This window comes from Pseudophryne corroboree, chromosome 8, assembly GCF_028390025.1.
Source record: "Pseudophryne corroboree isolate aPseCor3 chromosome 8, aPseCor3.hap2, whole genome shotgun sequence".
In the NCBI taxonomy this organism is placed as follows: Eukaryota; Metazoa; Chordata; class Amphibia; order Anura; family Myobatrachidae; genus Pseudophryne; species Pseudophryne corroboree.
Window position 1 is genome coordinate 67,261,134 of NC_086451.1, and position 26,744 is coordinate 67,287,877.

Consider the following 26,744-nt stretch of genomic DNA (forward strand, 5'->3'; position numbering starts at 1 on the left):
ATCTTCCGCACCAAAACCTCAAAGATATAGGAGTGGCAATAAACGTGGTGAACCAAGCTCCACCTCCCCACCATTGTCCTCCCAGCCTGTCAGTATAGACACCGTCACTGAATCACCGTCTATCATGGCCCCAAAAGCTCCCCCTGCTCCTCCTTCCTACTCGGAAATAGTTAAAGCAATTAAAGAAACCGTGGAACCTTTATTACAAGCTCAGGCAGATAAATTTATGACAGCAGTATCAGACCTGAAATCAGAACTCGGCTCTATGTCCCGCAAAATCTCGGTGAACGAAAATAGGATTGGAGTTAACTTTAAGGAAATTGAGGATCTTAAAGAGCAGGTCGTATCTTTAACAACTACGCGTCAGCATATGATGATGAAGATAGACGACCTGGAAAATCGCTCGAGACGTAACAACCTAAGAATTGTGGGCCTTAAAGAATCACTGAAGGGCCCTGATCTTCTGAAATTCCTCCTCTCCGATCTGCCAGATCTCCTGGGTATTCCTGAAGAACTCTCTTCCTTGGAAATTGAACGAGCTCATAGACTGGGTCCCCCACGTGACTCTAATCAATCTAGACCCCGCCCGGTTATTTTCAAATGCTTGAACTTCAGGCATAAAGAGCTGATATGGTCTGCAGCCCGAAGCAAGGGCCCACTTCAATGGGATGGACAGCGGCTATTCCTTTTTCAGGATTACTCAGCGGAAGTCTCTAGAGCCAGGAGAGAAATGTCTCCAATATGCTCTCACCTAGTGAAAACCGGTATCCGATTTGCTCTCCTTTACCCTGCGCGGCTGCGCATCTTCACTCCACAAGGCCCGAAAGATTTCACGTCGGTGGACTCGGCTAAAGGCTTCATCACGGAGCTTAGTGGTCCCACGAGATCACCCTTGGCCTCACATCCATCCTCTCCAAGCAAGGTGGATGATAATGATTGATACCTGTTACCGGGACTTTGTCCATGTTCTTATAAGGGTTGATATAGTTACTAATTACGTTCTATTGTGAGGTGGGTTAGATTTGACTCCTATCATGACCACTTAGAAAATCACTTCTTTTTCTATTTAGGTCATGGGAACGTCTGTTTAAATCTATTGTCTTCATATTGCCTGTTGGTTATTTAATTACATCTATTACTCTACATTGCAGCGGGATCACGCTGGAGGTTTATGCTGATATATGCTGGTGTAGATGTTCTTATATGTTATTTTTATCTTCATCTTTGTCTTTACCTTTCTCTCTTCTTTCCGACTTTTTTTACTTTACTCTCCGATACCTTTTACTTGCAGATACTTAGACGGCTGGGGCGGGAAATGTTTATCTTTATGGTACTCTGGAATACCTGTATACCGATGCTTCTTATATCAAGACTTCTTACTATCCTTCTGTATTCCCTTGCTGATGTTATAGATGTCACAGCTTAATATAATATCATGGAATGTTAGGGGTATCAACTCTCCTATCAAACGGAGACGTATCCTTACCTATCTAAATAAAATAAAAGCCGACGTCTCTATGTTACAAGAGACACACCTGACCCCTCCTGAACATGCTAAACTTACCATGCTTAGGCAAGAAGTTGTAGCATCTTCTTCATTCTCTTCTAAGGCAAGGGGGGTAGTTATCCTTATCCGTAAGGGGGTAGTATTTGACATACATCATCAGATTATTGATCCTCTAGGTCGATACATTGTCTTAGATATCACCTTGGAAGGCACTAGATTAACCTTGTGTAATATCTATGCCCCAGCCGTATATGATAAATCATTCTACCTGGAGATAACGAATATTCTCCGCCCGTATTCGCATTCCTCTCTCATTGTTGGAGGAGATATGAATATGGTGTCCTCTTTGGTTTTGGACAGGAAGGTTACCTCGGCTCAGAGGACCAGACTACCCAAGATCAACCTGGATTATATGTCTGCACAACTGGGACTGATTGATATATGGCGTCTCCATAACCCTATAGAATTGGAATATACTTACTACTCTTCATCCCATAATTCCTTCTCACGCATAGATTATTTCCTTGTCTCCACCGATTTGTCCCCCAGGATCACTGAGACAGCTATTAACCCTATAACTATCTCAGACCACGCCCCTATTTCACTTGTGCTTCAAGGCAGACTCACTTTAGGTACGACCTCACATTGGAGATTCCCTGCCAAGATGGCGGCTTCTCCGGACTTTAAAACCATGTTGACGAATTCCTGGGACTCCTATGTCCTTAACAACTCCGACCATACTTCTGACCCTGCCTTATTCTGGCAGACTGCTAAAGCTGTTCTAAGAGGAGATATAATAGCATACACGACGAAATATAAAAGGGACCAAGACGCCACTTATAGGGCAGCACAATCCACACTAACTTCCTCATTTCAAACTTTCAAATCCTCACCTACATTAGCTAACAAGCAGAAATATAGAGATGCTAAGACCCAGTTTGATCATACTCTGACACATATGGATAATAGATTCCTTATAGCAGGTAAATATAAATTTTTTCAATACGGAGATAAGCCGAGCCGAATGCTTTCCAACTTACTTAAATCCGATAAGGGACCCCAATATGTGACAGCTTTGAAGGACTCGACCTCAGCTGTGCGGACTGAAGGAAAGGAGATCACTGACATCTTCTACTCCTTTTTTAGCGATCTCTACTCTCATAGTAATGTTGATCAATCTAACAAAAACTCCTTCTGGGAAACATTACAGTTACCTCAGATTTCCCCGGACCAATCAGATTCCCTGACGGCCCCTGTTACTGTTATTGAAGTGACGGAGGCTATTAAAGCCCTTAAACCGCTGAAGACCCCAGGCCCTGATGGTTTGTCTGGGGAATTCTTCAAATTACTCTCCCCTAAAATAGTGGATTCTCTAACAGCCTTTTTTAACTCTATTATTTCCAATCTAACTATCCCACACTATTTTAACTCGGCCCTGATCCGAGTTATACCCAAACCTGGCAAAGACCCACTCCTCCCATCTTCTTATCGCCCTATCTCCTTACTTAATGTGGACTACAAACTATTTACTAAACTGTTAGCAGATCGACTAAAATTCATCTTGCCTGAAATAATCCACACGGATCAAACCGGTTTTATCTCAGGCAGACACTCGGTGACCAATATCCGTAAAGTCCTAACAGTTCTACAATCTCTGAGAGGGGTGGAAACGGATGGTCCTACTTTCCTATTATCATTGGATGCCGAAAAGGCATTTGATCTGGTGACGTGGGACCACCTGTTTGAGACACTTCGACGTTTCGGATTTTCCGACCGATTTATGGCCATTATACACACCATATACCATAATGCATCTACGCAAGTCTTCACAAATCGATATCTGTCTCAACCCCTAACGATTTATAGGGGGACCAGGCAGGGCTGCCCCTTATCCCCTCTGCTTTTTGCGGCAGCGTTAGAACCCCTGGCTGTAGCATTGAGACAGTTACCGACCTTCTCGGGGATATCAGTAGGAAAGAGGGAAGTTAAGCTTGGACTATTCGCAGATGACATGATCTTATTTGTCTCTAAACCCCGCACCTCGATCCCTGCTATTTTTGAAACCATACATTGTTTTAGTACCTTTGCTGGTTATCGTATAAATACCCATAAATCTGAATTACTCCCCCTGACTAACACGGCAGACCCTCTTCTCCACTCCGACTTCTCCTCCCAATTCACGATGACCCCTACTAAACTAAAATACCTAGGTATTTATATTCCCTCGGAGCTCTCCCGCTTATATCTATATAACTATACACCCATTATCCGACAAATTCAAACACGATTACAAACCTGGAAAGACTTCAAACTTTCTCTGCTAGGCAGAGTAGTAGTGATAAAGGCTATTATCTTCCCGAAACTGGCCTATCTACTTCAAATGCTCCCCATCACGATCACTAAACAGGATGCCCTACTCTGCTCGCAAATATTCTCAAAATTTATTTGGAAAAATTCAAAACCACGCATGCCCAAAGCCCGAACTTATGTTAACAAACGAAATGGTGGACTGAGTATGCCTAACGTAACGATGTTTGCTAGATCAGCACTATTTAAGTTTGCCTCGGATTGGCTTCTACGGTCAGACATATTTACGAACCTGGAGCTAGAAGAGGCATTGTTCTCTCCTTACTCCCCTGTAGCATTACTTCACACACCGAGTCCTAAACTACCCCAGGAGGTTAAGACTAATATTTTATTTTGGGACACTTATAGGGCCTGGACCTCCATCCATAAACTATTTCGTACTAACCCGTATGAGTCACCGTACATACCCTTATGGGGTAACCCCAATTTCCCCTCCTCTTTAGATAATCGTCATTTTTACACATGGAAATGTAAGGGGATATACACCATTAGAGACGTCTTTGATCCTGGTGGACACATGCTCTCCTTCACGCAATTACGTGACAAATATTCTTTACCCCACTCCAACTTTTTCATGTTTCTCCAGGTGCGTCATTATGTCAACTCTCTTACTGATCCCTTAGGTAAAGAGACCTCTACTCGGACAATTCTCGACACTCTCACGTTCTGCAGACACAATCCCTTCAAAATTCGATACCTTTACAATGACCTGATTGAAGTGTCAGCCCCCTCTTGGTCCCCTCTCTCGAATTCCTGGCAGCGGGAACTCCCAGGGACACCCGAGATGGACGGGGTTTCTGCAAACACTGACCTAGTTCTCAAGGCTCTAAAATCCGCTACATTACAAGAAATACATTTAAGGATAATGAATAGGATGTATATATCCCCCTCCCAAAGACAACACTTTCGCCAGGGTGAATCAGGCACTTGTCCTAAATGTGGAGTAAGTGGAGCATCCCTTGCACACAATCTCTGGTTATGTGGGAAAATTAAACGATTCTGGAGTAAGATTCTCCAATACTTATCTCGTCTACTTAAAGTAACACTTCCTGCAGTAATGGGCCCGCTGCTGTTCGCTGATTTCTCGCCCTGGCTGTCACGGTTTGATCTCACTCAGGTGGTCCCTTTGCTGACTGTGATGACTACGGTAGCAAAACAGGTGATACTGAGGCACTGGATATATAAAACTGCCCCAACAGTAGGGGAATGGGAATCCGCTTTATTGGACGTACTATTTTGTGAGAGACGAATGGCCACTTTCCAAATTGAAAATGGAGTTATGCTTTTTCATAAAAAATGGGGAATCTATATAGAGAGTTTGCCCCGGGATAGACGTGATTGTATTTGGAGGGTTTTCCAAGACACAACGTGGTACTGGACCAATCGAATAGCGGGAATAATTATTTGATCTTCTATATTTTAAAGGGTGAGGTTGCTAAGTAGACCCCACTTATACCATCGACTCTCCAAAGTTATGATATTGTACACCACAGGGCTCACCCCAAACCCATGACTCCACCTTCTCATCCAGATGTCACTCCTGAATAACTCCTCTCCCCCCCCCCCCCCGGCAATATATACACCGTCTATATATAGTATCTCTGTATTATTTTTCCTTCCTTTCTCCTTTCCTCCCTTTACTTCCAATCTCTACTATTTCCTTTCCTGTCTCTTTCTCTTGTTAACAGCTGTGATAGTTAATTTATATATTATGTACGTTGCTTGATGCTGGGGATAGTGGCGCACCTTGGTGTGCCGGACCCACTACTATTGCTGATAGACAGCTGTGTCGATGTTACTCTATGTGTAATATTTTTTCTTCTTCTTTTTTCTCTCTTACTACAAAAAAACAAAAAAGCCAGACAGCCTTTAATTTTATGCATTTTATTCGTTATTGAATTTGATTATTTGTCACTGCTGAATACCTGTGTGAATTGAACCTTAATAACCTATGTTGTGACTTTACGGCTGTCTAATAAAGAAATTTATAAAAAAAAAAAAAAAGGTCATATTCATGTAGTATATTCCGAAAGGCCTGGGAGCCATCCCGCCGCGAACTTGCACTGGATGTGGAGCGGACTAAAGACTTATCTATCGTGGGGTCAAGGATCATATTGAAGTCCCCTAGCAATAATAAAGCACCCGATAAGTGCATCTGAAGGGTTTTAAAAAAACTTCCTAAAGAAAGGAATTTGTTTGGTATTAGGGGCATACAGCGTAGCTATCGTGACTGGCCTGTCTTCTAATTTACCTGTCAGGATAAGATATCTACCTCCTTGATCTTTAATTTGGTGGTCTAGAGATAAATCACATGTACTTGAGAATAAAATAGCAACCCCATCTTTTTTCTTTGGTCCGTTGGACGTATAACAAGTGGGGAATTTATTATCTTTAAAGGAGGGGGGTGATATGGACATGAAGTGGGTCTCTTGTATGGCCACTATGTGCGCCTTACATTTGGCAAAATGGCGTAAGGCCAATCGCCGTTTATTGGGCGAGTTTAGCCCTTTCACGTTTAAGGAAAAAACATTAACCATTAGGAATGTCAATAAACAATGCAAAATTTAAACTGCATACATAAAATGTATATCGGGACCTACGAGAGAACTCGTGTACCAAAACTTGGAGAGACAGGTAAGACAGGGAGGGAAGAAGAAGCAGAGAGAAAGGAAAAGAGAACGGGCACCACAAGGATGCCAAACAGGCAACACATGGGGTTGTGGCGAGGTGCGGGGAAACCCCCCCCACTCCTAGAACCGTCAATATATAACAACAATAACAAGTAGACATAGGGTGAATGCCGTCTCCCGGGCCATACTAGGGCCAACGTATAAAGCGTTAGGAGAAGCATGAACATCACTGCCGGAATGTAGACATACATAGAGTAACAGGGTTATAATCGAGATAATATCATGTCAGCATCCCAAGCTAGGCTCATATCACATTTATGCATAAATACATATCACGCTCCATGAGTATCCGGAGCGCTGCCTGGGAAGGCAAGGTGAAGGCCCATATCAACGTAAAGTGAAGCAAGAAGATCAAGTCCGGCTATTACATACAGCCTGGGTGAGTTAATTAATCACCACAATCATTTGCCGGCAGTTGACCACTCTTGAGCCAATTTGAGTGTTGTAGAAGCCTTTTCAGGTGAATCCTCCCTCTTCCAAGAGTCTAACAGTTTCAAACCAGCCTCCGGCGTGAGAATCGCATGCATGACGCCATTTCGTCTAACAAGCAATTTCGTCGGAAATCCCCATCGATAAAGGATATCAGCCCTCTTCAATACCGCGGTCACCGGATAGAATGAGCGACGCATCGCCAGGGTAGCCGCCGAAAGGTCTCCGTACACTTGTATATCTCCCAAAGTCGTGGCCGGTAAGTCCGGGCGCATAGCTGCCCGCAGGATTTGTTCCTTGACATGGAAGTAGTGCATCCTCATCAAAGTGACTCTCGGAGCGTCCTTAGGAGCGTTTCTCGCCTTCGGTAGACGATGGATACGATCTATGAGAAAGTCGTCAATAGAGCTAGTAGGAAGAAGAGTCATAAAGAGGTCTGTCGCAAAATGTTTAAGCTCTGAGTTGGAGACCGTTTCTGGGATGCCGCGGAGTTTCACATTGTTACAGCGTGACCTATCCTCAAGGTCACAGGTCTTCCATCGTAGGTCTGCGACCTCTGCTTGTAGCTCTTCAAGTTGATTGATCATCTCGTTGTGAGACTTCACCACCTCCTTGCACTTATTCTCTAGGTGATCCGTACGTTGGCCTATGGCATCGACCGTCTGCTGGCAGCACTGGAGCGCCGTCTTAACCTCCATCGCAATATCATCTTTGAAGGAAGCCAGAAGTTGCCGCATAGAGCCGAGTGTGAGAGGTGCGTCGTCATCTAGTTGAGAAAATTTTGCTTGAGTCACAAGGGGAGGCCTGGATACGTCGTCGTGTCCTGTGGCATGTTTGGAGAAGGGATCCGATACAGCTGGACTTTTCAAGTTCTGGGATGCCGGAGACTGTTTGAAGAAAGCGACCGGGCGAACCGGAGTCGGGTCTTTTTGGCGCTTAGGCGGCATTATCCCAGAGGGTATGTTCCTCCACGGTAGTCGTTGACAAAAGAAATCGGAAGCAGGAGGATGGAGACACCTATGTCGGCCTGATATATGCTTCAAGGGCGGAGTCACCGCATCAGGAGTGAGGGGAAGACCCAACCATCACATCTAGGTTACATCAGCACGGCCTGGGCAGAGGCGAGTCCCCTCGTGGCCCCTAGTAATCGAGTGCAGCGATGGGGGGGTCCGCCAGATGAATATGGAGGGTTAATGGAAGCGCCTGGAGTGTCTCTATAAAAATGCCTAGCGTCTACCTTCAAGGCTGCATGGTCCGGCCGAGAGGTGGCAAAGATAAAGTCTCGTATGAAGGAATATATAGATGGGAAGCTGTGTAGGGACAAGGGACTGCAGAACAAGTTGTGTGTGCCTTAGAACTGGCTAACTGCCAGCAAGCAAGATGGCGCCATCAGCTTCCTATCCCAGGCCTCTTGGGAGTTAGTGCTGTGGGCCCCCCGAAATCATTAGTGGTGTCAGTGGCCTGCGCACCGGGAGCCCCTGGGTCCCCGTCACAAGAAGCAGCAGGTCAGCGCCTGGGGCGGGCAGCAGCGGTCGCCGCGGACAGAGCGGGCAGCGCAGCCGCGAACCCGCTCTCCCGTCTTGTCGGGCCGTACAGCGGGGGTCCCGGTCTACGTCGGAGGCACCTCTCCAGCCGGGCGGGCACAGTGCCGACGAGGAGACCGCAGGGAGGGGAAGCAGTGGACAAGCTCCGTACCTCCGCGTCTTCCGAGGCTCCGTCGTGGCACTTCCGGTCCGGTCCCAGCTCCACGCGAGTCCCCGGCTTTCTTCAGGTGGGTAGGCCGCAACCTGCACGGGCACCTAGGGTGCTCGCCGGCTCCGCAACCCACCGCACCCACAGCTATAGGCTCTCAGCGACCCTGTGGAATAAATCCAAGAACGGGATCAATGGCAGAAAGGGCTAATATTTCTAATAAGTACAGGAGCCCGGGCTCAAGGCGTCCTCCCTTCTCCACAGCTAGGCCACGCCCCCCTCAATCCACTTTTTTGCAAGTCGCAGTAGACCACGGTATTTTAACCAAGATAATACACTGATAGAGAGCTGGAGAGGTACTAACTGTGATAATACACTGATAGAAAGCTGGAGAGGTACTAACCGAGGCAATACACCAATAGAGAGCTGGAGAAGAACTAACCGAGATAATACACCGATAGAGAGATGGAGAGGTACTAACTGTGATAATACACTGATAGAAAGCTGGAGAAGTACTAACCAAGATAATACACCGATAGAGAGATGGAGAGGTACTAACTGTGATAATACACTGATAGAGAGCTGGAGAAGTACTAACCAAGATAATACACCAATAGAGAGCTGGAGAAGTACTAACCGAGATAATACACTGATGTACTACTGAAGTAATACACCAATAGAGAGTTGGAGAGGTACTGACTGTGATAATACACTGATAGAGAGCTGGAGAAGTACTAACCAAGATAATACCCCAGGGGGTATATTTACTAAGATTCGTGTTTCTGCCGATTTGGTGGGAGTTTGATCTAATTTTATTGGACGTATTTTTCTGCAACTTTTTGTAATCATTTTCGGGAACTTACTAAGCTGCCAAGTTTTCGTTTTTCGTATTTTCTGATGTCGATGCTATTCGTATTGTCGGGCACATCTCCCATGACCTCCTGTCAGCCCAGGATCCCCAGCGGCTGCCCAGCGGCTTGGTTGCCTAGCAACCACAGGGAAGCTCCTGGGTGGTCGTGCGCTGATGTCCTGGTCGCTTAGCAACAACTAGGATCTGCAGACAGTGCAGGCTGCCGCAGCTCATAACACCATGATAATACACCGACAGAGAGCTGGAGAGGTACTAACCAAGAAAATACACTGGTAGAGAGCTGGAAAAATAATAACTGAGATAATAGACCGATAGAGAACAGGAGAAGCATTAAGCAAGATAATACTCTGATAGAGAGCTGGGGAAGTACTAACTGAGATAATACAGCAATAAAGAGCTGGAGAAGGTGGACAGAGACAATACAGGAAATGCTGGACATGCAACCGGATTGGACTGACCTTAGGTCTGAATGCGATGAGTTTCAGCACCATCTCTACAGTGAAAAGTCCAGTGAACACCATGTTTAGGATGTCCATAGCGTAATTAAATGGCTTTGACTGCTCATAATGCTTAAAAATAAAAATAGAAATAAAAAACACAAAACAGTATAGCATAATAATACATTTATTAATCACACCTATAGTTGTGAATACATTCATTACATAGAATAGTAATTATTACTATTACTATTTAGAATACAACTATATCCACCCCCAGCAAAACCACTATGGCCAGGCCTTGGACAGAAGCCATAAGTCTAATAAGCTCCTCCGAAGCTGCATGAACAGATAGGGTGCTACAGTGCACCACCACTCTCCTCTCCATGCAGACAGCTGGCCGGAACAGTGCAGGTAATACAGGAGGAGTATAAGAGACTGTGATAACAAACTATGGGGGACTATTCAATAGGCGCCTTCTTAGTTGCATGAACGGATACGGTTCTACAGTGCACCACCATTCTCCTCTCCATGCAGACAGCTGGCTGGAACAGTGCAGGTAATACAGTAGGAGTATGTGAGACCGTGATAACCAACTATAGGGATTGTCCAATAAGCTCCTCCTTAGTTGCATGAACAAATAGGGTTCTACAGTGCACCACCACTCTACTCTCCATGCAGACAGCTGGCTGGAACAGTGCAGATACTACAGGAGTATGTGAGACTGTGACCACCACTCTCCTCTCCATGCAGATAGCTGGCTGGGACAGTGCTGGTAATGCAGAAGAAGTATGTGAGACTGTGATAAACAACTATGGGGGACTGTCCAAAGTGGATATCATCTTTAAAATTCTTCATAAAATTGGTGTATTTACTATTTAATGATGTCATCAATTATTATTTTTTTATTTTGTGATGTCATTATTTCAGAATTCACTAGATGCAAAGAAATAACACAACCTTTACTGACGATGATATGGGTGCAAAATGTCTTAGTGACATTTGCAATGTACACTGCTCAAAAAAATAAAGGGAACACTAAAATAACACATAACACATCCTAGATCTGAATGAATGAAATATTCTTATTAAATACTTAGTTCTTTACATAGTTGAATGTGCTGACAACAAAATCATACAAAAAATAAGAATTTACTTACCGATAATTCTATTTCTCGTAGTCCGTAGTGGATGCTGGGAACTCCGTAAGGACCATGGGGATTAGCGGCTCCGCAGGAGACTGGGCACAAAAGTAAAGCTTTAGGACTACCTGGTGTGCACTGGCTCCTCCCCCCATGACCCTCCTCCAAGCCTCAGTTAGGATACTGTGCCCGGACGAGCGTACACAATAAGGAAGGATTTTGAATCCCGGGTAAGACTCATACCAGCCACACCAATCACACCGTACAACCTGTGATCTGAACCCAGTTAACAGCATGATAACAGAGGAGCCTCTGAAAAGATGGCTCACAACAATAATAACCCGATTTTTGTAACAATAACTATGTACAAGTATTGCAGACAATCCGCACTTGGGATGGGCGCCCAGCATCCACTACGGACTACGAGAAATAGAATTATCGGTAAGTAAATTCTTATTTTTTCTGACATCCTAGTGGATGCTGGGAACTCCGTAAGGACCATGGGGATTATACCAAAGCTCCCAAACGGGCGGGAGAGTGCGGATGACTCTGCAGCACCGAATGAGAGAACTCCAGGTCCTCCTCAGCCAGGGTATCAAATTTGTAGAATTTAGCAAACGTGTTTGCCCCTGACCAAGTAGCTGCTCGGCAAAGTTGTAACGCCGAGACCCCTCGGGCAGCCGCCCAAGATGAGCCCACCTTCCTTGTGGAATGGGCTTTTACAGATTTTGGCTGTGGCAGGCCTGCCACAGAATGTGCAAGCTGAATTGTACTACAAATCCAACGAGCAATAGTCTGCTTAGAAGCAGGAGCACCCAGCTTGTTGGGTGCATACAGGATAACAGCGAGTCAGATTTCCTGACTCCAGCCGTCCTGGAAACATATATTTTCAAGGCCCTGACTACGTCCAACAACTTGGAGTCCTCCAAGTCACTAGTAGCCGTAGGTACCACAATAGGTTGGTTCAGATGAAACACTGAAACCACCTTAGGGAGAAAATGAGGACGAGTCCTCAATTCCGCTCTGTCTGAAAGGAAGATCAGATAAGGGCTTTTACAGGATAAAGCCCGCCAATTCTGACACGTGCCTGGCCGAGGCCAGGGCCAACAACATGACCACTTTCCATGTGAGATATTTTAGCTCCACAGAATCAAGTGGTTCAAACCAATGTGACTTTAGGAACCCCAAAACTACATTGAGATCCCAAAGTGCCACTGGAGGCACAAAAGGAGGCTGTATATGCAGTACCCCTTTTACAGACGTCTGAACTTCAGGTAGTGAAGCTAGTTCTTTCTGGAAGAAAATTGACAGGGCCGAAATTTGAACCTTAATGGACCCCAATTTTAGGCCCATAGACACTCCTGTTTACAGGAAATGCAGGAATCGACCTAGTTGAAATTCCTCCATCGGGGCCTTACTGGCCTCGCACCACGCAACATATTTTCGCCAAATGCGGTGATAATGCTTTGCGGTTACATCCTTCCTGGCTTGACCAGGGTAGGGATGACTTCATCCGGAATGCCTTTTTCCTTCAGGATCCGGCGTTCAACCGCCCTGCCGTCAAACGCAGCCGCGGTAAGTCTTGGAATAGACAGGGTCCTTGCTGGAGCAGGTCCCTTCTTAGAGGTAGAGGCCACGGGTCTCCGTGAGCATCTCTTGAAGTGTCGGGTACCAAGTCCTTCTTGGCCAATCCGGAGCCACGAGTATAGTTCTTACTCCCCTCCGTCTTATAATTCTCAGTACTTTTGGTATAAGAGGAAGAGGAGGGAACACATACACTGACTGGTACACCCACGGTGTTACCAGAGCGTCCACAGCTATTGCCTGAGGGTCCCTTGACCTGGCGCAATACCTGTCCAATTTTTTTGTTTAGGCGGGACGCCATCATGTCCACCTTTGGTTTTTCCCAATGGTTTACAATCATGTGGAAGACTTCTGGGTGAAGTCCCCACTCTCCCGGGTGGAGGTCGTGCCTGCTGAGGAAGTCTGCTTCCCAGTTGTCCACTCCCGGAATGAACACTGCTGACAGTGCTATCACATGATTTTCCGCCCAGCGAAAAATCCTTGCAGCTTCTGCCATTGCCCTCCTGCTTCTTGTGCCGCCCTGTCTGTTTACGTGGGCGACTGCCGTGATAATGTCCGACTGGATCAGCACCGGCTGACCTTGAAGCAGAGGTCTTGCTTGGCTTAGGGCATTGTAAATGGCCCTTAATTCCAAAATATTTATGTGAAGTGATGTCTCCAGGCTTGACCACAAGCCCTGGAAATTTTTTCCCTGTGTGACTGCTCCCCAGCCTCTCAGGCTGGCATCCGTGGTCACCAGGACCCAGTCCTGAATGCCGAATCTGCGGCCCTCTAGAAGATGAGCACTCTGCAACCACCACAGGAGAGACACCCTTGTCTTTGGTGACAGGGTTATCCGCTGATGCATCTGAAGATGCGATCCGGACCATTTGTCCAGCAGGTCCCACTGGAAAGTTCTTGCGTGGAATCTGCCGAATGGAATTTCTTCGTAGGAAGCCACCATTTTTCCCAGGACCCTTGTGCACTGCTGCACTGACACTTGGCCTGGTTTTAGGAGGTTTCTGACTAGTTCGGATAACTCCCTGGCTTTCTCCTCCGGGAGAAAACACCTTTTTCCGGACTGTGTCCAGGATCATCCCTAGGAATAGAAGGCGTGTCGTCGGGATCAGCTGCGATTTTGGAATATTGAGAATCCAACTGTGCTGCCGCAGCACTATCTGAGATAGTGCTACCCCGACTTCCAACTGTTCCCTGGATCTTGCCCTTATCAGGAGATCGTCCAAGTAAGGGATAACTAAAACTCCCTTCTTTCGAAGGAGTATCATCATTTCGGCCATTACCTTGGTAAAGACCCGTGGTGCCGTGGACAATCCAATCGGCAGCGTCTGAAACTGATAGTGACAGTTCTGTACCACAAACCTGAGGTACCCTTGGAGAAGGGTAAATTGGGACATGTAGGTAAGCATCTTTGATGTCCAGAGAGACCATATAGTCCCCTTCTTCCAGGTTTGCAATCACTGCTCTGAGTGACTCCATCTTGAATTTGAACCTTTGTATGTAAGTGTTCAAGGATTTTAGATTTAAAAATGGTCTCACCAAGCCGTCCGGCTTCGGTACCACAAATAGTGTGGAATAGTACCCCTTTCCCTGTTGCAGGAGGGGTACCTTGATTATCACCTGCTGGGAATACAGCCTGTGAATGGCTTGCAATACTGTCTCCCTGTCTGAGGGAGACGTCGGTAAAGCAGACTTTATGAAACGGCGAGGGGGAGACGTCTCGAATTTCTTGAGACGGGCCCCCACCGTGCCTGAGACCGCTTGTAAAGCCCCAGCGTCATGCTGAGGACTTTGCGGAGGCGGGAGAGGGCTTTTGTTCCTGGGAATTGGCTGTTTGTGTTAGACCTACCCTAAATAACTCCTCCCTTTTATAAGGCGATACTTCCATATGCCTTTTGGAATCATCATCACCTGACCACTGTCTTGTCTATAACCCTCTTCTGGCAGAAATGGACAGCGCACTTACTCTTGGTGCCAGTCGGCAAATATTCCTCTGTGCATCACGCATATATAGAAATGCATCTTTTAAATGCTCTATAGTTAGTAATATACTGTCCCTATCTAGGGTATCAATATTGTCAGTCAGGGAATCCGACCAAGCCACCCCAGCACTGCACATCCAGGCTGAGGCGATTGCTGGTCGCAGTATCACACCCGTGTGAGTGTATATACATTTTAGGATATTTTACTGCTTTCTGTCAGCAGGTTCCTTAAGGGCGGCCGTATCCGGGGACGGTAGTGCCACCTGTTTAGACAAGCGTGTGAGCGCTTTATTCACCCTAAGGGGTGTTTCCCAACGTGCCCTATCCTCTGGCGGGAAGGGGTATGATGCTAATAACTTTTTAGGAATTAACAGTTTTTATCGGGGGAAACCCACGCATCATCACACACTTCATTTAATTCCTCAGATGCAGGAAAAACTACAGGCAGTTTTTTCTCACCCAACCTAATACCCTTTTTAGTGGTACTGGTATGATCAGAAATGTGTAAAAAACATTTTCCATAGCCTCAATCATGTAACGTGTGGCCCTACTGGAAGTCACATTCGTCTCTTAATCGTCGACACTGGAGTCAGTATCCGTGTCGGCGTCTGTATCTGCCATCTGCGGTAACGGGCGTTTTAGAGCCCCAGATGGCTTTTGAGACACCTGGACAGGCACAGGCTGAGTCGCCGGCTGTCTCATGTCATCAATCTTTTGTAAAGAGCTGACACTGTCACATAATTCCTTCCATAAGCTCATCCACTCAGGTGTCGACTCCCTAGGGGGTGACATCTCTGTTACAGGCAATTGCTCCGCCTCCACCTCATTTTCCTCCTCATACATGTCGACACAACGTACCGACACACAGCACACACACAGGGAATGCTCTGATAGAGGACAGGACCCCACTAGCCCTTTGGGGAGACAGAGGGAGAGTATGCCAGCACACACCAGAGCGCTATATATATATACAGGGATAACCTTATATAAGTGTTTTTCCCCTTATAGCTGCTGTATTGTTATACTGCGCCTAATTAGTGCCCCCCTCTCTTTTTTAACCCCTTTCTGTAGTGTAGTAACTGCAGGGGAGAGCCAGGGAGCTTCCCTCCAACGGAGCTGTGAGAGAAAATGGCGCCAGTGTGCTGAGGAGATAGGCTCCGCCCCCTTCTCGGCGGCCTTTTCTCCCGTTTTTCTGTGGAATCTGGCAGGGGTTAAAATTCATCCATATAGCCCTGGGGGCTATATGTGATGTATTTTCGCCAGCCAAGGTGTTTTTATTGCTGCTCAGGGCGCCCCCCCCTAGCGCCCTGCACCCTCAGTGACCGGAGTGTGAAGTGTGCTGAGGAGCAATGTCGCACAGCTGCAGTGCTGTGCGCTACCTTGGTGAAGACTGGATGTCTTCTGCCGCCTATTTTTCCGGACCTCTTCTTGCTTCTGGCTCTGTAAGGGGGCCGGCGGCGCGGCTCTGGGACCGAGCTCCGAGGCTGGGCCTGTGTTCGGTCCCTCTGGAGCTAATGGTGTCCAGTAGCCTAAGAAGCCCAATCCACTCTGCACGCAGGTGAGTTCGCTTCTTCTCCCCTTAGTCCCTCGATGCAGTTAGCCTGTTGCCAGCAGGTCTCACTGAAAATAAAAAACTAAACTTTCACTAAGAAGCTCAGGAGAGCCCCTAGTGTGCACCCTTCTCGGCCGGGCACAAAAATCTAACTGAGGCTTGGAGGAGGGTCATGGGGGGAGGAGCCAGTGCACACCAGGTAGTCCTAAAGCTTTACTTTTGTGCCCAGTCTCCTGCGGAGCCGCTAATCCCCATGGTCCTTACGGAGTTCCCAGCATCCACTAGGACGTCAGAGAAATTATCAATGGAAATCAAATTTATTAACCCATGGAGGTCTGGATTTGGAGTCACACTCAAAATTAAAGTGGAAAAACACACTACAGGCTGATCCAACTTTGATGTAATGTCCTTAAAACAAGTCAAAATGAGGCTCAGTACTGTGTGTGGCCTCCACGTGCCTGTATGACCTCCCTACTACGCCTGGGCATGCTCCTGATGAGGTGGCGGGTGGTCTCCTGAGGGATCTCCTTCCAGACCTGGACTAAAGCATCCGCCAACTCCTGGACAGTCTGTGGTGGATGGAGTGAGACACGATGTCCCAGATGTGCTCAATTGGATTCAGGTCTGGGGAACGGGCGGGCCAGTCCATAGCATCAATGCCTTCGTCTTGCAGGAACTGCTGATACACTCCAGCCACATGAGGTCTAGCATTGTCTTGCATTAGGAGGAACCCAGGGCCAACCGCTCCAGCATATGGTCTCACAAGGGGTCTGAGGATCTCATCTCGGTACCTAATGGCAGTCAGGCTACCTCTGGCGAGCACATGGAGGGCTGTGCGGCCCCCCAAAGAAATGCCACCCCACACCATTACTGACCCACTGCCAAACCGGTCATGCTGGAGGATGTTGCAGGCAGCAGAACGTTCACGTCTGTCATATGTGCTCAGTGAGAACCTGTTTTCATCTGTGAAGAGCACAGGGCGCCAGTGGCGAATTTACCAATCTTGGTGTTCTCTGGCAAATGCCAAACGTCCTGCACGGTGTTGGGCTGTAAGCACAACCCCCACCTGTGGACGTCGGGCCCTCATACCACCCTCATGGAGTGTGTTTCTGATCGTTTGAGTAGACACATGCGTGGCTTGCTGGAGGTAATTTTGCAGGGCTCTGGCAGTGCTCCTCCTGTTCCTCCTTGCACAAAGGCGGAGGTAGCGGTCATGCTGCTGGATTGTTGCCCTCCTACGGCCTCCTCCACGTCTCCTGATGTACTGGCCTGTCTCCTGGTAGCGCCTCCAAGCTCTGTACACTACGCTGACAGACACAGCAAAACTTCTTGCCACAGCTCGCATTGATGTGTCATCCTGGATGAGCTGCACTACCTGAGCCACTTGTGCGGGTTGTAGACTCCATCTCATGCTACCACTAGAGTGAAAGCACCGCCAGCTTTCAAAAGTGACCAAAACATCAGCCAGAAAGCATAGGAGCTGAGAAGTGGTCTGTGGTCACCACCTGCAGAACAACTCCTTTATTGGGGGTGTCTTGCTAATTGCCTATAATTCCCACCTGTTGTCTATTCCATTTGCACAACAGCATGTGAAATTGATTGTCAATCAGTGTTGCTTCCTAAGTGGACAGTTTGATTACACAGAAGTGTGATTGACTTGGAGTTACATTGTGTTGTTTAAGTGTTCCCTTTATTTTTTTGAGCAGTGTATATTATCCAATATACAGTATTACATTATCTGCCTACAGAAAGCTATGTGCACTCAAGCAGTTACTTAACTTACCTGCATGGCCAGGGCAATGGTGTTGAGTAGGATCAGCACAAACATAATATACTCAAAGCCAGTGGAGTTGACCATAAACCACACTTTGTACTGGTATTTCTGCTTTGGGATGTAGCGGCGCAGGGGCTGTGCCTTCAGCGCGTACTCCACACACTGGCGCTAGGGAGATAAGAAGCAGATACATCAGCAGGTAATTTGGGGATAGTCAGGGGAAGATGTTTGTGGGTTTTTTGTGGGTTATTACATGAGGAGCACAGTAAGTTGTGTGGATAATCCGTTCAGTGTACACAGTCACAAGGGAATGCCATCAGATGATTTGTGTTTTGCCAGGCACAGTCACAGAGGTAAAGTGCTTGTTGGTCATCGTTAGGTGAGACGGTCAGAGATTAGTGTTTCAAATGTAGAAATTATGGGGACTGGAAGAAGCCACAAGATCAATGGGCAGTGGGTGAAATAGGTATTAGCCATGGCTTGAGAAGGGAAAACTTTGGTGAGTTAGGAGATGACATAAGCACATTGGGGATCATTCCGAGTTGTTCGCTCGTTGCCGATTTTCGCTATACTGCGATTAGTCGCTTACTGCGCATGCGCAAGGTTCGCAGAGCGCATGCGCTTAGTTAATTTACACAAAAGTTAGGTATTTTACTCACGGCATAACAAAGCTTTTTCATCGTTCTGGTGATCATACTGTGATTGACAGGAAGTGGGGGTTTCTGGGCGGAAACTGGCCGTTTTCTGGGAGTGTGCGCAAAAACGCTACCGTTTCTGGGAAAAACGCGGGAGTGTCTGAAGAAACGGGGGAGTGTCTGGGCGAACGCTGGGTGTGTTTGTGACGTCAAACCAGGAACGAAACTGACTGAACTGATCGCAGTGTAGGAGTAAGTCTCGAGCTACTCAGAAACTGCTAAGAAATTTCTATTCGCAATTCTGCTAATCTTTCGTTCGCAATTCTGCTATGCTAAGAAACACTCCCAGGGGGCGGCGGCTTAGCGTGTGCAATGCTGCTAAAAGCAGCTTGCGAGCGAACAACTCGGAATGAGGGCCAATGTTAGCATTCAGGTGGAATCCAGACATGTCGAAGAATGAGTAAATAGATGGTTCACTAAACTGGTTCACTTAGAAAAGTGTACCATGACAAGACGATAACATTTTAAACAATGGAAACTATCAGCATCCACTTCAGAGGTCAGGCAGTGTCTAGTGTATGTGCCACCAGATCTTGGGATGGAGCAATTACTCTTTAGCCTAGCAAAATGGATGACGGTGGTAGGAGGATGGGGCAAATGTCTAAACATCACCATGTTAAAATGAAGATGTCTCAGTGTCTAGACGTCACCAGATTGGAGTGTAGAGGATAGTATAGAGCAGAGGTTCCCAAAATCGGTCCTGAAGCAGTACTAACAGTCCAAGTTTTAAGTATATCCATGCTTGGCCACAGGTGATTTAATTAGTGCCTCAGTCAATTTGATCTAACCATCTGTGCTGAGCCATGGATATCTTTAAAACCTGGACCATTAGTGCTCCTTGGGAACCGAGTTTATGAACAACTGGTATAGAATACGGAGAAGTTCCAGGTTGGAATGAACAGATCAAGTGTCTTGTGTGTAAGGGTCACCAGCATGGAATATGAGGTCATTGTCTAGTGTGCCACGTGTTCAGTGATCAGCGTCTGCTATGTGAGGGGAACCAGCTTGGAATGACAGAATCGTAGTTACCTGGTTTTTGTCCAGCTCACAATTCTTGTACTCCTGCTCGCCCTGTGCCCGAAAGGTGATGATCACAAAACCCACAAAGATGTTCATCATGAAGAATGCAATGATGATGATGTAGACAATGAAAAAGATGGAAATCTCCACGCGATAATTGTATATTGGTCCCACGTTTTCCCCATTGGCATCAATGGCCTTGTACAAAAGCCTACAGGAGGAGTAAGTAAAGATGAGACCTCAGAATAAATCCCAGGAATGGACAGACATACAAATTTTCCAAATATTCACCTTGTTCAAGAATAAGGAACTGAGGGGTCTATGTACTAAGCCTTGGAGAAAGATAAAGTGGACAGAGGTAAAGTACCAGCCAATCAGTTGCTAACTGTCATGTTAAAGATTCTGTTTGAAAAATGACAGGAGCTGGTTGGCTGGTACTTTATCTCTCCACTTTATCTCTCTTCAAGGCTTGGTACATAGGGCCTAATTCAAACCTGATCGTAGATGTGCTAAATTAAGCACATCTATGATCAGCTTCCCTGACTTGCGGGAGGACGCCAGGCACAGCGCTAGTCCTCCCCGTATGTCAGGCCCGACCCTCCAGCGCAAGTAGAAAAGCATCGCACAGCGGCAATGCTTTTGTACTTTAGTAGTAGCTCCCTGCCAGCGCAGCTCCTGGGCGCTGGCAGAAGATAGTCATCGCTGTGAGGGTCACACAGCCACCGCGGCCCGTCCCCCCCAACAGACCGGACATGGCTGCATTGCCCGGACTGTTTCCCCTAAACGGAGGCAAAACGCCGCCGGCCAGTGACCACCTCTGTCAGTCATTCAGGCAGAGGTGATCGCAGGGCTAAGACAGCCGTCGGCTGTGGTGCATTACGGCTTCGGCGCATGCGCAGTTCAGACCTGATCGGCTGCTGTGCGTCTGAATTAGGCCCATAGACCCCTGTATGTTGGAATTTGTTACCTATGTTACCTATGTATGCTTTCTCATAAGAACTCTCTCATATTTCCCTTGTTTACGTATTACAATTCTTTTCAGTGTTAAGGTTAGTTTTAGCTCATCACAAGAACTCAGGAGACTTTTGGTCCCTCTCCTCTTCGTACACACAATGGTACCATACTATCACGGGTGCACAGAGGGAAGGGGTGCCCGAAGCATGGCGAACGAAGCGAGCCTTGTGAGGGTTATACCATAACTCACTCACTTCCTTTCCTCCCACCGTCCTGTGGGTGCAAGCTGCAGCAGCTGCTGAGGGGTACAGATGTCCCCCTGTGCGGCCACCTGCGCTCCCCTGTGCGGCTGCCAACGCTCCCCTGTGCGGCTGCCAACGCACCCTCTATGTGCTGTATGCAAATAGTATTTCATAGCATTTCTTTAATAGGGGCCTTTGCTACGTCTCCTCCGGACTGGCACACCCATCTCATTACCAGGGCCCATGGCCGCTCTCTACAGGTCTGCATACTGCAACAGAAATACAACCTTATAGCCGTCACTGTATAACTTTTCCTGTACAGGATACATAAGAATGGTATCAGTACATAAGAGCGGAGTATTTTGTTACTACTCCAGTAACTATTTTCTATTCTCTTTAGAACTTTTGTTATATTTTGTACTTTTAAATTCATGTACTTTTTCAGAAATGAATAAAGCATGATGTCCGTTATCTAGATATTACCTGGAGGCGTTCCGAAAAATGGAGGCGTTCCAAAAAATGTGCAATGTTGTCCTACCATAGTTTTCATAGATGTGCATCACAACCACACATCCCCGCTAATTGAATTGCCTGCTATGATTTTGATGTGTGGATAGTGAAAGGTGCAGAATGTAGGGGTTGCTGGTACAGAATGAAGCAAAGTGCGTAGCAAAACCCCCCACTATATCAGTCATGGCTTAGAAAGGAAATTAAAATCCAAAGTATGTCATGTGCAAGTATTTGGGATCTCTGGGGGAATAGCAAGGTATATATGAAGCCTGTAAACTGCTTCACAAACAGGGTTCATTTTGTTGGGTGTAAAATCAGCAGTTTGGCTGGAAAACATATTGCTTGCACACAGATACAGAGCAGATGGGCTTTGGTATGTTATATGCAGACAATGGTCCTGATGCAGAGGGAGGGTATCCGGACTATAGAGCTACACTGAAAAGGTCTACAGTCAATAGGTCTACCACTAATGGAAGACAGGCAGTAGGTCAACAGGGTCAAAAGGTCGACATGTAAAAGGGAGACAGTTCAAAAGGTCGACAGGGTCAAAAGGTTTACACACACACATGGTAGACACAAGTTTAAGAAACATTTTTTTTTGTCAACTTTCACACTTTACCATCCACATGGACTACGATTGGGAATAGTAACCTGTGCTGAGAGCAGCGGTAGCGGAGCGATGTACTTTGCCTGTAGCGCAAGGGGGTGTGGTACACTAATAGGGCTTGTTTGTGGCAAAAAAAGTGACAAAATACCCCCCAAAAAAATTGTGTCTACCTTTTTTTGTGTCGACCATTTCCATGTCGACCTTTGACCCTGTCAACCTTTTGACTCTGTCAACCTTTCATACGGTCTGCCTATTGTATGTCAACCTTTTAACCCGGTTGACCGAATGCATGTCTGCCATTAGTGGCAGACCTATTGGTGGTCATTCCGAGTTGTTCGCTCGCTAGCAGTTTTTAGCAGCCGCGCAAACGCTATGCTGCCGCCCACTGGGAGTGTATTTTAGCTTAGCAGAAGTGCGAATGAAAGGATCGCAGAGCGGCGGCTAAATTTTTTTGTGCAGTTTCTGAGTAGCTTCAGACCTACTCAGCGCTTGCGATCACTTCAGACTGTTCACTTCCTGTTTTGACGTCACGAACACGCCCTGCGTTCGCCCAGCCACACCTGCATTTTTCCTGGCACGCCTGCGTTTTTTCGAACACTCCCTGAAAACGGTCAGTTGACACCCAGAAACGCCCTCTTCCTGTCAATCACTCTGCGGCCAGCACTGCGACTGAAAAGCTTCGCTAGACCCTGTGTGAAACTACATCGGCTGTTGTAGAAGTACGTCGCACGTGCGCATTGCGCCGCATACGCATGTGCAGAAGTGCCTTTTTTTGCCTCATCGCTGCACAGCGAACGAATGCAGCTGACGATTACCTCAGAATGACCCCCATTGACTGTAGACCTTTTTAGTGTAGATCTAGTAATCCACACCCAGAGGGAGTACTATACACGTTAGTAAGCCGCTTGTGATTTTGTTCCTGCACCTTGGATGTGGATCGGTGTTGTGGTTATTGCTTTCTGCGTGTTTTTCCCAGTCAGTTGTTTCTGATAATTAGACACATATGTGACGTTTTATTGATGCCTCATAGCGAATGCATATTTTGCAACCAAAACAAATGGCTACAAACATGGGCACAAGTGTATGTGAAAGATGGCTAGCGTAAAGCAGGGTGCATACAGTATGTTATTGTTGTCAACCCCAATAAATGTATTTGTGATGTGCATAGTATAATGACGCTTGGTGCACGTAAAGTGTAGTAATACCACAGATTGATAGTGTATATCACATACAGTGCTCATTAATCCCCCATGTACTCACGCCGGCCAGCCTTCAAAAGTAGACACTGTAAATAGGGCCATCATTCCAGACAATACATTATCAAAGTTGAAGTCGCTGTTGTGCCAGATTCTCTCTCGTACCATTGGGTGAGTGACATCCCCTTCTTTGTACACAATGAACGTTCCCCTGTGACAAGAGTAGGGTAAAAACATTTCATGACTGGTCACCTCTGTGTGTCCTCATGCACTATTACTGCAGTCACGCCAAGAGCCCTTCTCAGTGCGCCAGGTACCATGCGACTTGGCTTGCGACTAGAGTCTTTTTTGCTTGAATGTGCATCTTAATTGCAATGCGATGCAACAAAACTGCTTCACGGGACTGCACTGCTGAATTTGATATGTGACACTTGTACATCTGCGCGCGACTGAGTCTGAATCTGTATATGAAATGGTACAATGCAGCTGGTGCGGCTTTTCTTCATGCCAAGTTCCGTTGTGCTCCTTCTGCAATTTTGTATATATTTAAAACTAATCCCTGTGCAGTTAAAGTCGCAGCACGGTGTCTCTGGCACAGATTGAGTGGTGTTTTGGTGCAAATAAGACATACCGCTCGGCACGGAATAGCGTATTGAGGCTAGGTGTATGAATAGTGATGTGCACCGGACATTTTTCGGGTTTTGTGTTTTGGTTTTGGATTCGGTTCCGTGGCCGTGTTTTGGATTCGGACGCGTTTTGGCAAAACCTCCCTGAAAATTTTTTGTCGGATTCGGGTGTGTTTTGGATTCAGGTATTTTTTACAAAAAACCCTCAAAAACAGCTTAAATCATAGAATTTGGGGGTCATTTTGATTCCATAGTATTATTAACCTCAATAACCATCATTTCCACTCATTTCCAGTCTATTCTGAACACCTCACACCTCACAATATTATTTTTAGTCCTAAAATTTGCACCGAGGTCGCTGGATGGCTAAGCTAAGCGACACAAGTGGCCGACACAAACACCTGGCCCATCTAGGAGTGGCACTGCAGTGTCAGGCAGGATGGCACTTCAAAAAAATTGTCCCCAAACAGCACATGATGCAAAGAAAAAAAGAGGCGCACCAAGGTCGCTGTGTGACTAAGCTAAGCGACACAAGTGGCCGACACAAACACCTGGCCCATCTAGGAGTGGCACTGCAGTGTCAGACAGGATGGCACTTCAAAAAAATAGTCCCCAAACAGCACATGATGCAAAGAAAAAAAAGAGGCGCACCAAGGTCGCTGTGTGACTAAGCTAAGCGATACAAGTGGCCGACACAAACACCTGGCCCATCTAGGAGTGGCACTGCAGTGTCAGGCAGGATGGCACTTCAAAAAAATTGTCCCCAAACAGCACATGATGCAAAGAAAAATGAAAGAAAAAAAGAGGTGCAAGATGGAATTGTCCTTGGGCCCTCCCACCCACCCTTATGTTGTATAAACAGGACATGCACACTTTAACGAACCCATCATTTCAGCGACAGGGTCTGCCACACGACTGTGACTGAAATGACTGGTTGGTTTGGGCCCCCACCAAAAAATAAGCAATCAAACTCTCCTTGCACAAACTGGCTCTACAGAGGCAAGATGTCCACCTCATCATCATCCTCCGATTCCTCACCCCTTTCACTGTGTACATCCCCCTCCTCACAGATTATTAATTCGCCCCCACTGGAATCCACCATCTCAGGTCCCTGTGTACTTTCTGGAGGCAATTGCTGATGAATGTCTCCACGGAGGTATTGATTATAATTCATTTTGATGAACATCATCTTCTCCACATTTTCTGGAAGTAACCTCGTACGTGATTGCTGACAAGGTGAGCGGCTGCACTAAACACTCTTTCGGAGTACACACTGGAGGGAGGGCAACTTAGGTAGAATAAAGCCAGTTTGTGCAAGGGCCTCCAAATTGCCTCTTTTTCCTGCCAGTATACGTACGGACTGTCTGACGTGCCTACTTGGATGCGGTCACTCATATAATCCTCCACCATTATTTCAATGGTGACAGAATCATATGCAGTGACAGAAGACGACATGTCAGTAATCGTTGGCAGGTCCTTCAGTCCGGACCAGATGTCAGCAGTCGCTCCAGACTGCCCTGCATCGCCGCCAGCGGGTGGGCTCGGAATTCTTAGCCTTTTCCTCGCACCCCCAGTTGCGGGAGAATGTGAAGGAGGAGCTGTTGACGGGTCACGTTCCGCTTGACTTGACAATTTTCTCACCAGCAGGTCTTTGAACCTCTGCAGACTTGTGTCTGCCGGAAAGAGAGATACAATGTAGGTTTTAAATCTAGGATCGAGCACGGTGGCCAAAATGTAGTGCTCTGATTTCAACAGATTGACCACCCGTGAATCCTGGTTAAGCGAATTAAGGGCTCCATCCACAAGTCCCACATGCCTAGCGGAATCGCTCTATTTTAGCTCCTCCTTCAATGTCTCCAGCGTCTTCTGCAAAAGCCTGATGAGGGGAATGACCTGACTCAGGCTGGCAGTGTCTGAACTGACTTCATGTGTGGCAAGTTCAAAGGGTTGCAGAACCTTGCACAACGTTGAAATCATTCTCCACTGCGCTTGAGTCAGGTGCATTCCCCCTCCTTTGCCTATATCGTGGGCAGATGTATAGGCTTGAATGGCCTTTTGCTGCTCCTCCATCCTCTGAAGCATATAAAGGGTTGAATTCCACCTCGTTACCACCTCTTGCTTCAGATGATGGCAGGACAGGTTCAGGAGTGTTTGCTGGTGCTCCAGTCTTCGGCACGCGGTGGCTGAATGCCGAAAGTGGCCCGCAATTCTTCGGGCCACCGACAGCATCTCTTGCACGCCCCTGTCGTTTTTTAAATAATTCTGCACCACCAAATTCAATGTATGTGCAAAACATGGGACGTGCTGGAATTTGCCCAGATGTAATGCACGCACAATATTGGTGGCGTTGTCCGATGTCACAAATCCCCAGGAGAGTCCAATTGGGGTAAGCCATTCTGCGATGATGTTCCTCAGTTTCCGTAAGAGGTTGTCAGCTGTGTGCCTCTTATGGAAAGCGGTGATACAAAGCGTAGCCTGCCTAGGAACGAGTTGGCGTTTGCGAGATGCTGCTACTGGTGCCGCCGCTGCTGTTCTTGCTGCGGGAGGCAATACATCTACCCAGTGGGCTGTCACAGTCATATAGTCCTGAGTCTGCCCTGCTCCACTTGTCCACATGTCCGTGGTTAAGTGGACATTGGGTACAACTGCATTTTTTAGGACACTGGTGACTCTTTTTCTGACGTCTGTGTACATTTTCGGTATCGCCTGCCTAGAGAAATGGAATCTAGATGGTATTTGGTACCGGGGACACAGTACCTCAAACAAGTCTCTAGTTGCCTGTGAATTAACGGTGGATACCGGAACCACGTTTCTCACCACCCAGGCTGACAAGACCTGAGTTATCCGCTTTGCAGCAGGATGACTGCTGT

At 46.9% G+C, this 26,744-nt stretch overlaps 1 protein-coding gene across 5 annotated transcripts in view; it reads right to left on the reverse strand.

Annotated features, from left to right (window-relative positions):
- CACNA1F (calcium voltage-gated channel subunit alpha1 F) overlaps positions 1–26,744 on the reverse strand; it is a 326,101-nt gene that overhangs the window by 147,145 nt on the left and 152,212 nt on the right. For all 5 annotated transcript variants that reach the window (XM_063936570.1, XM_063936571.1, XM_063936568.1 and 2 more), the window contains 4 exons: positions 23,313–23,459; positions 19,749–19,950; positions 18,034–18,192; positions 10,015–10,125 (listed from right to left, as the gene is read on the reverse strand). In XM_063936570.1, the coding sequence (XP_063792640.1) occupies positions 10,015–10,125; positions 18,034–18,192; positions 19,749–19,950; positions 23,313–23,459 (619 nt within the window). The remainder of the gene's footprint in view (positions 1–10,014; positions 10,126–18,033; positions 18,193–19,748; positions 19,951–23,312; positions 23,460–26,744) is intronic.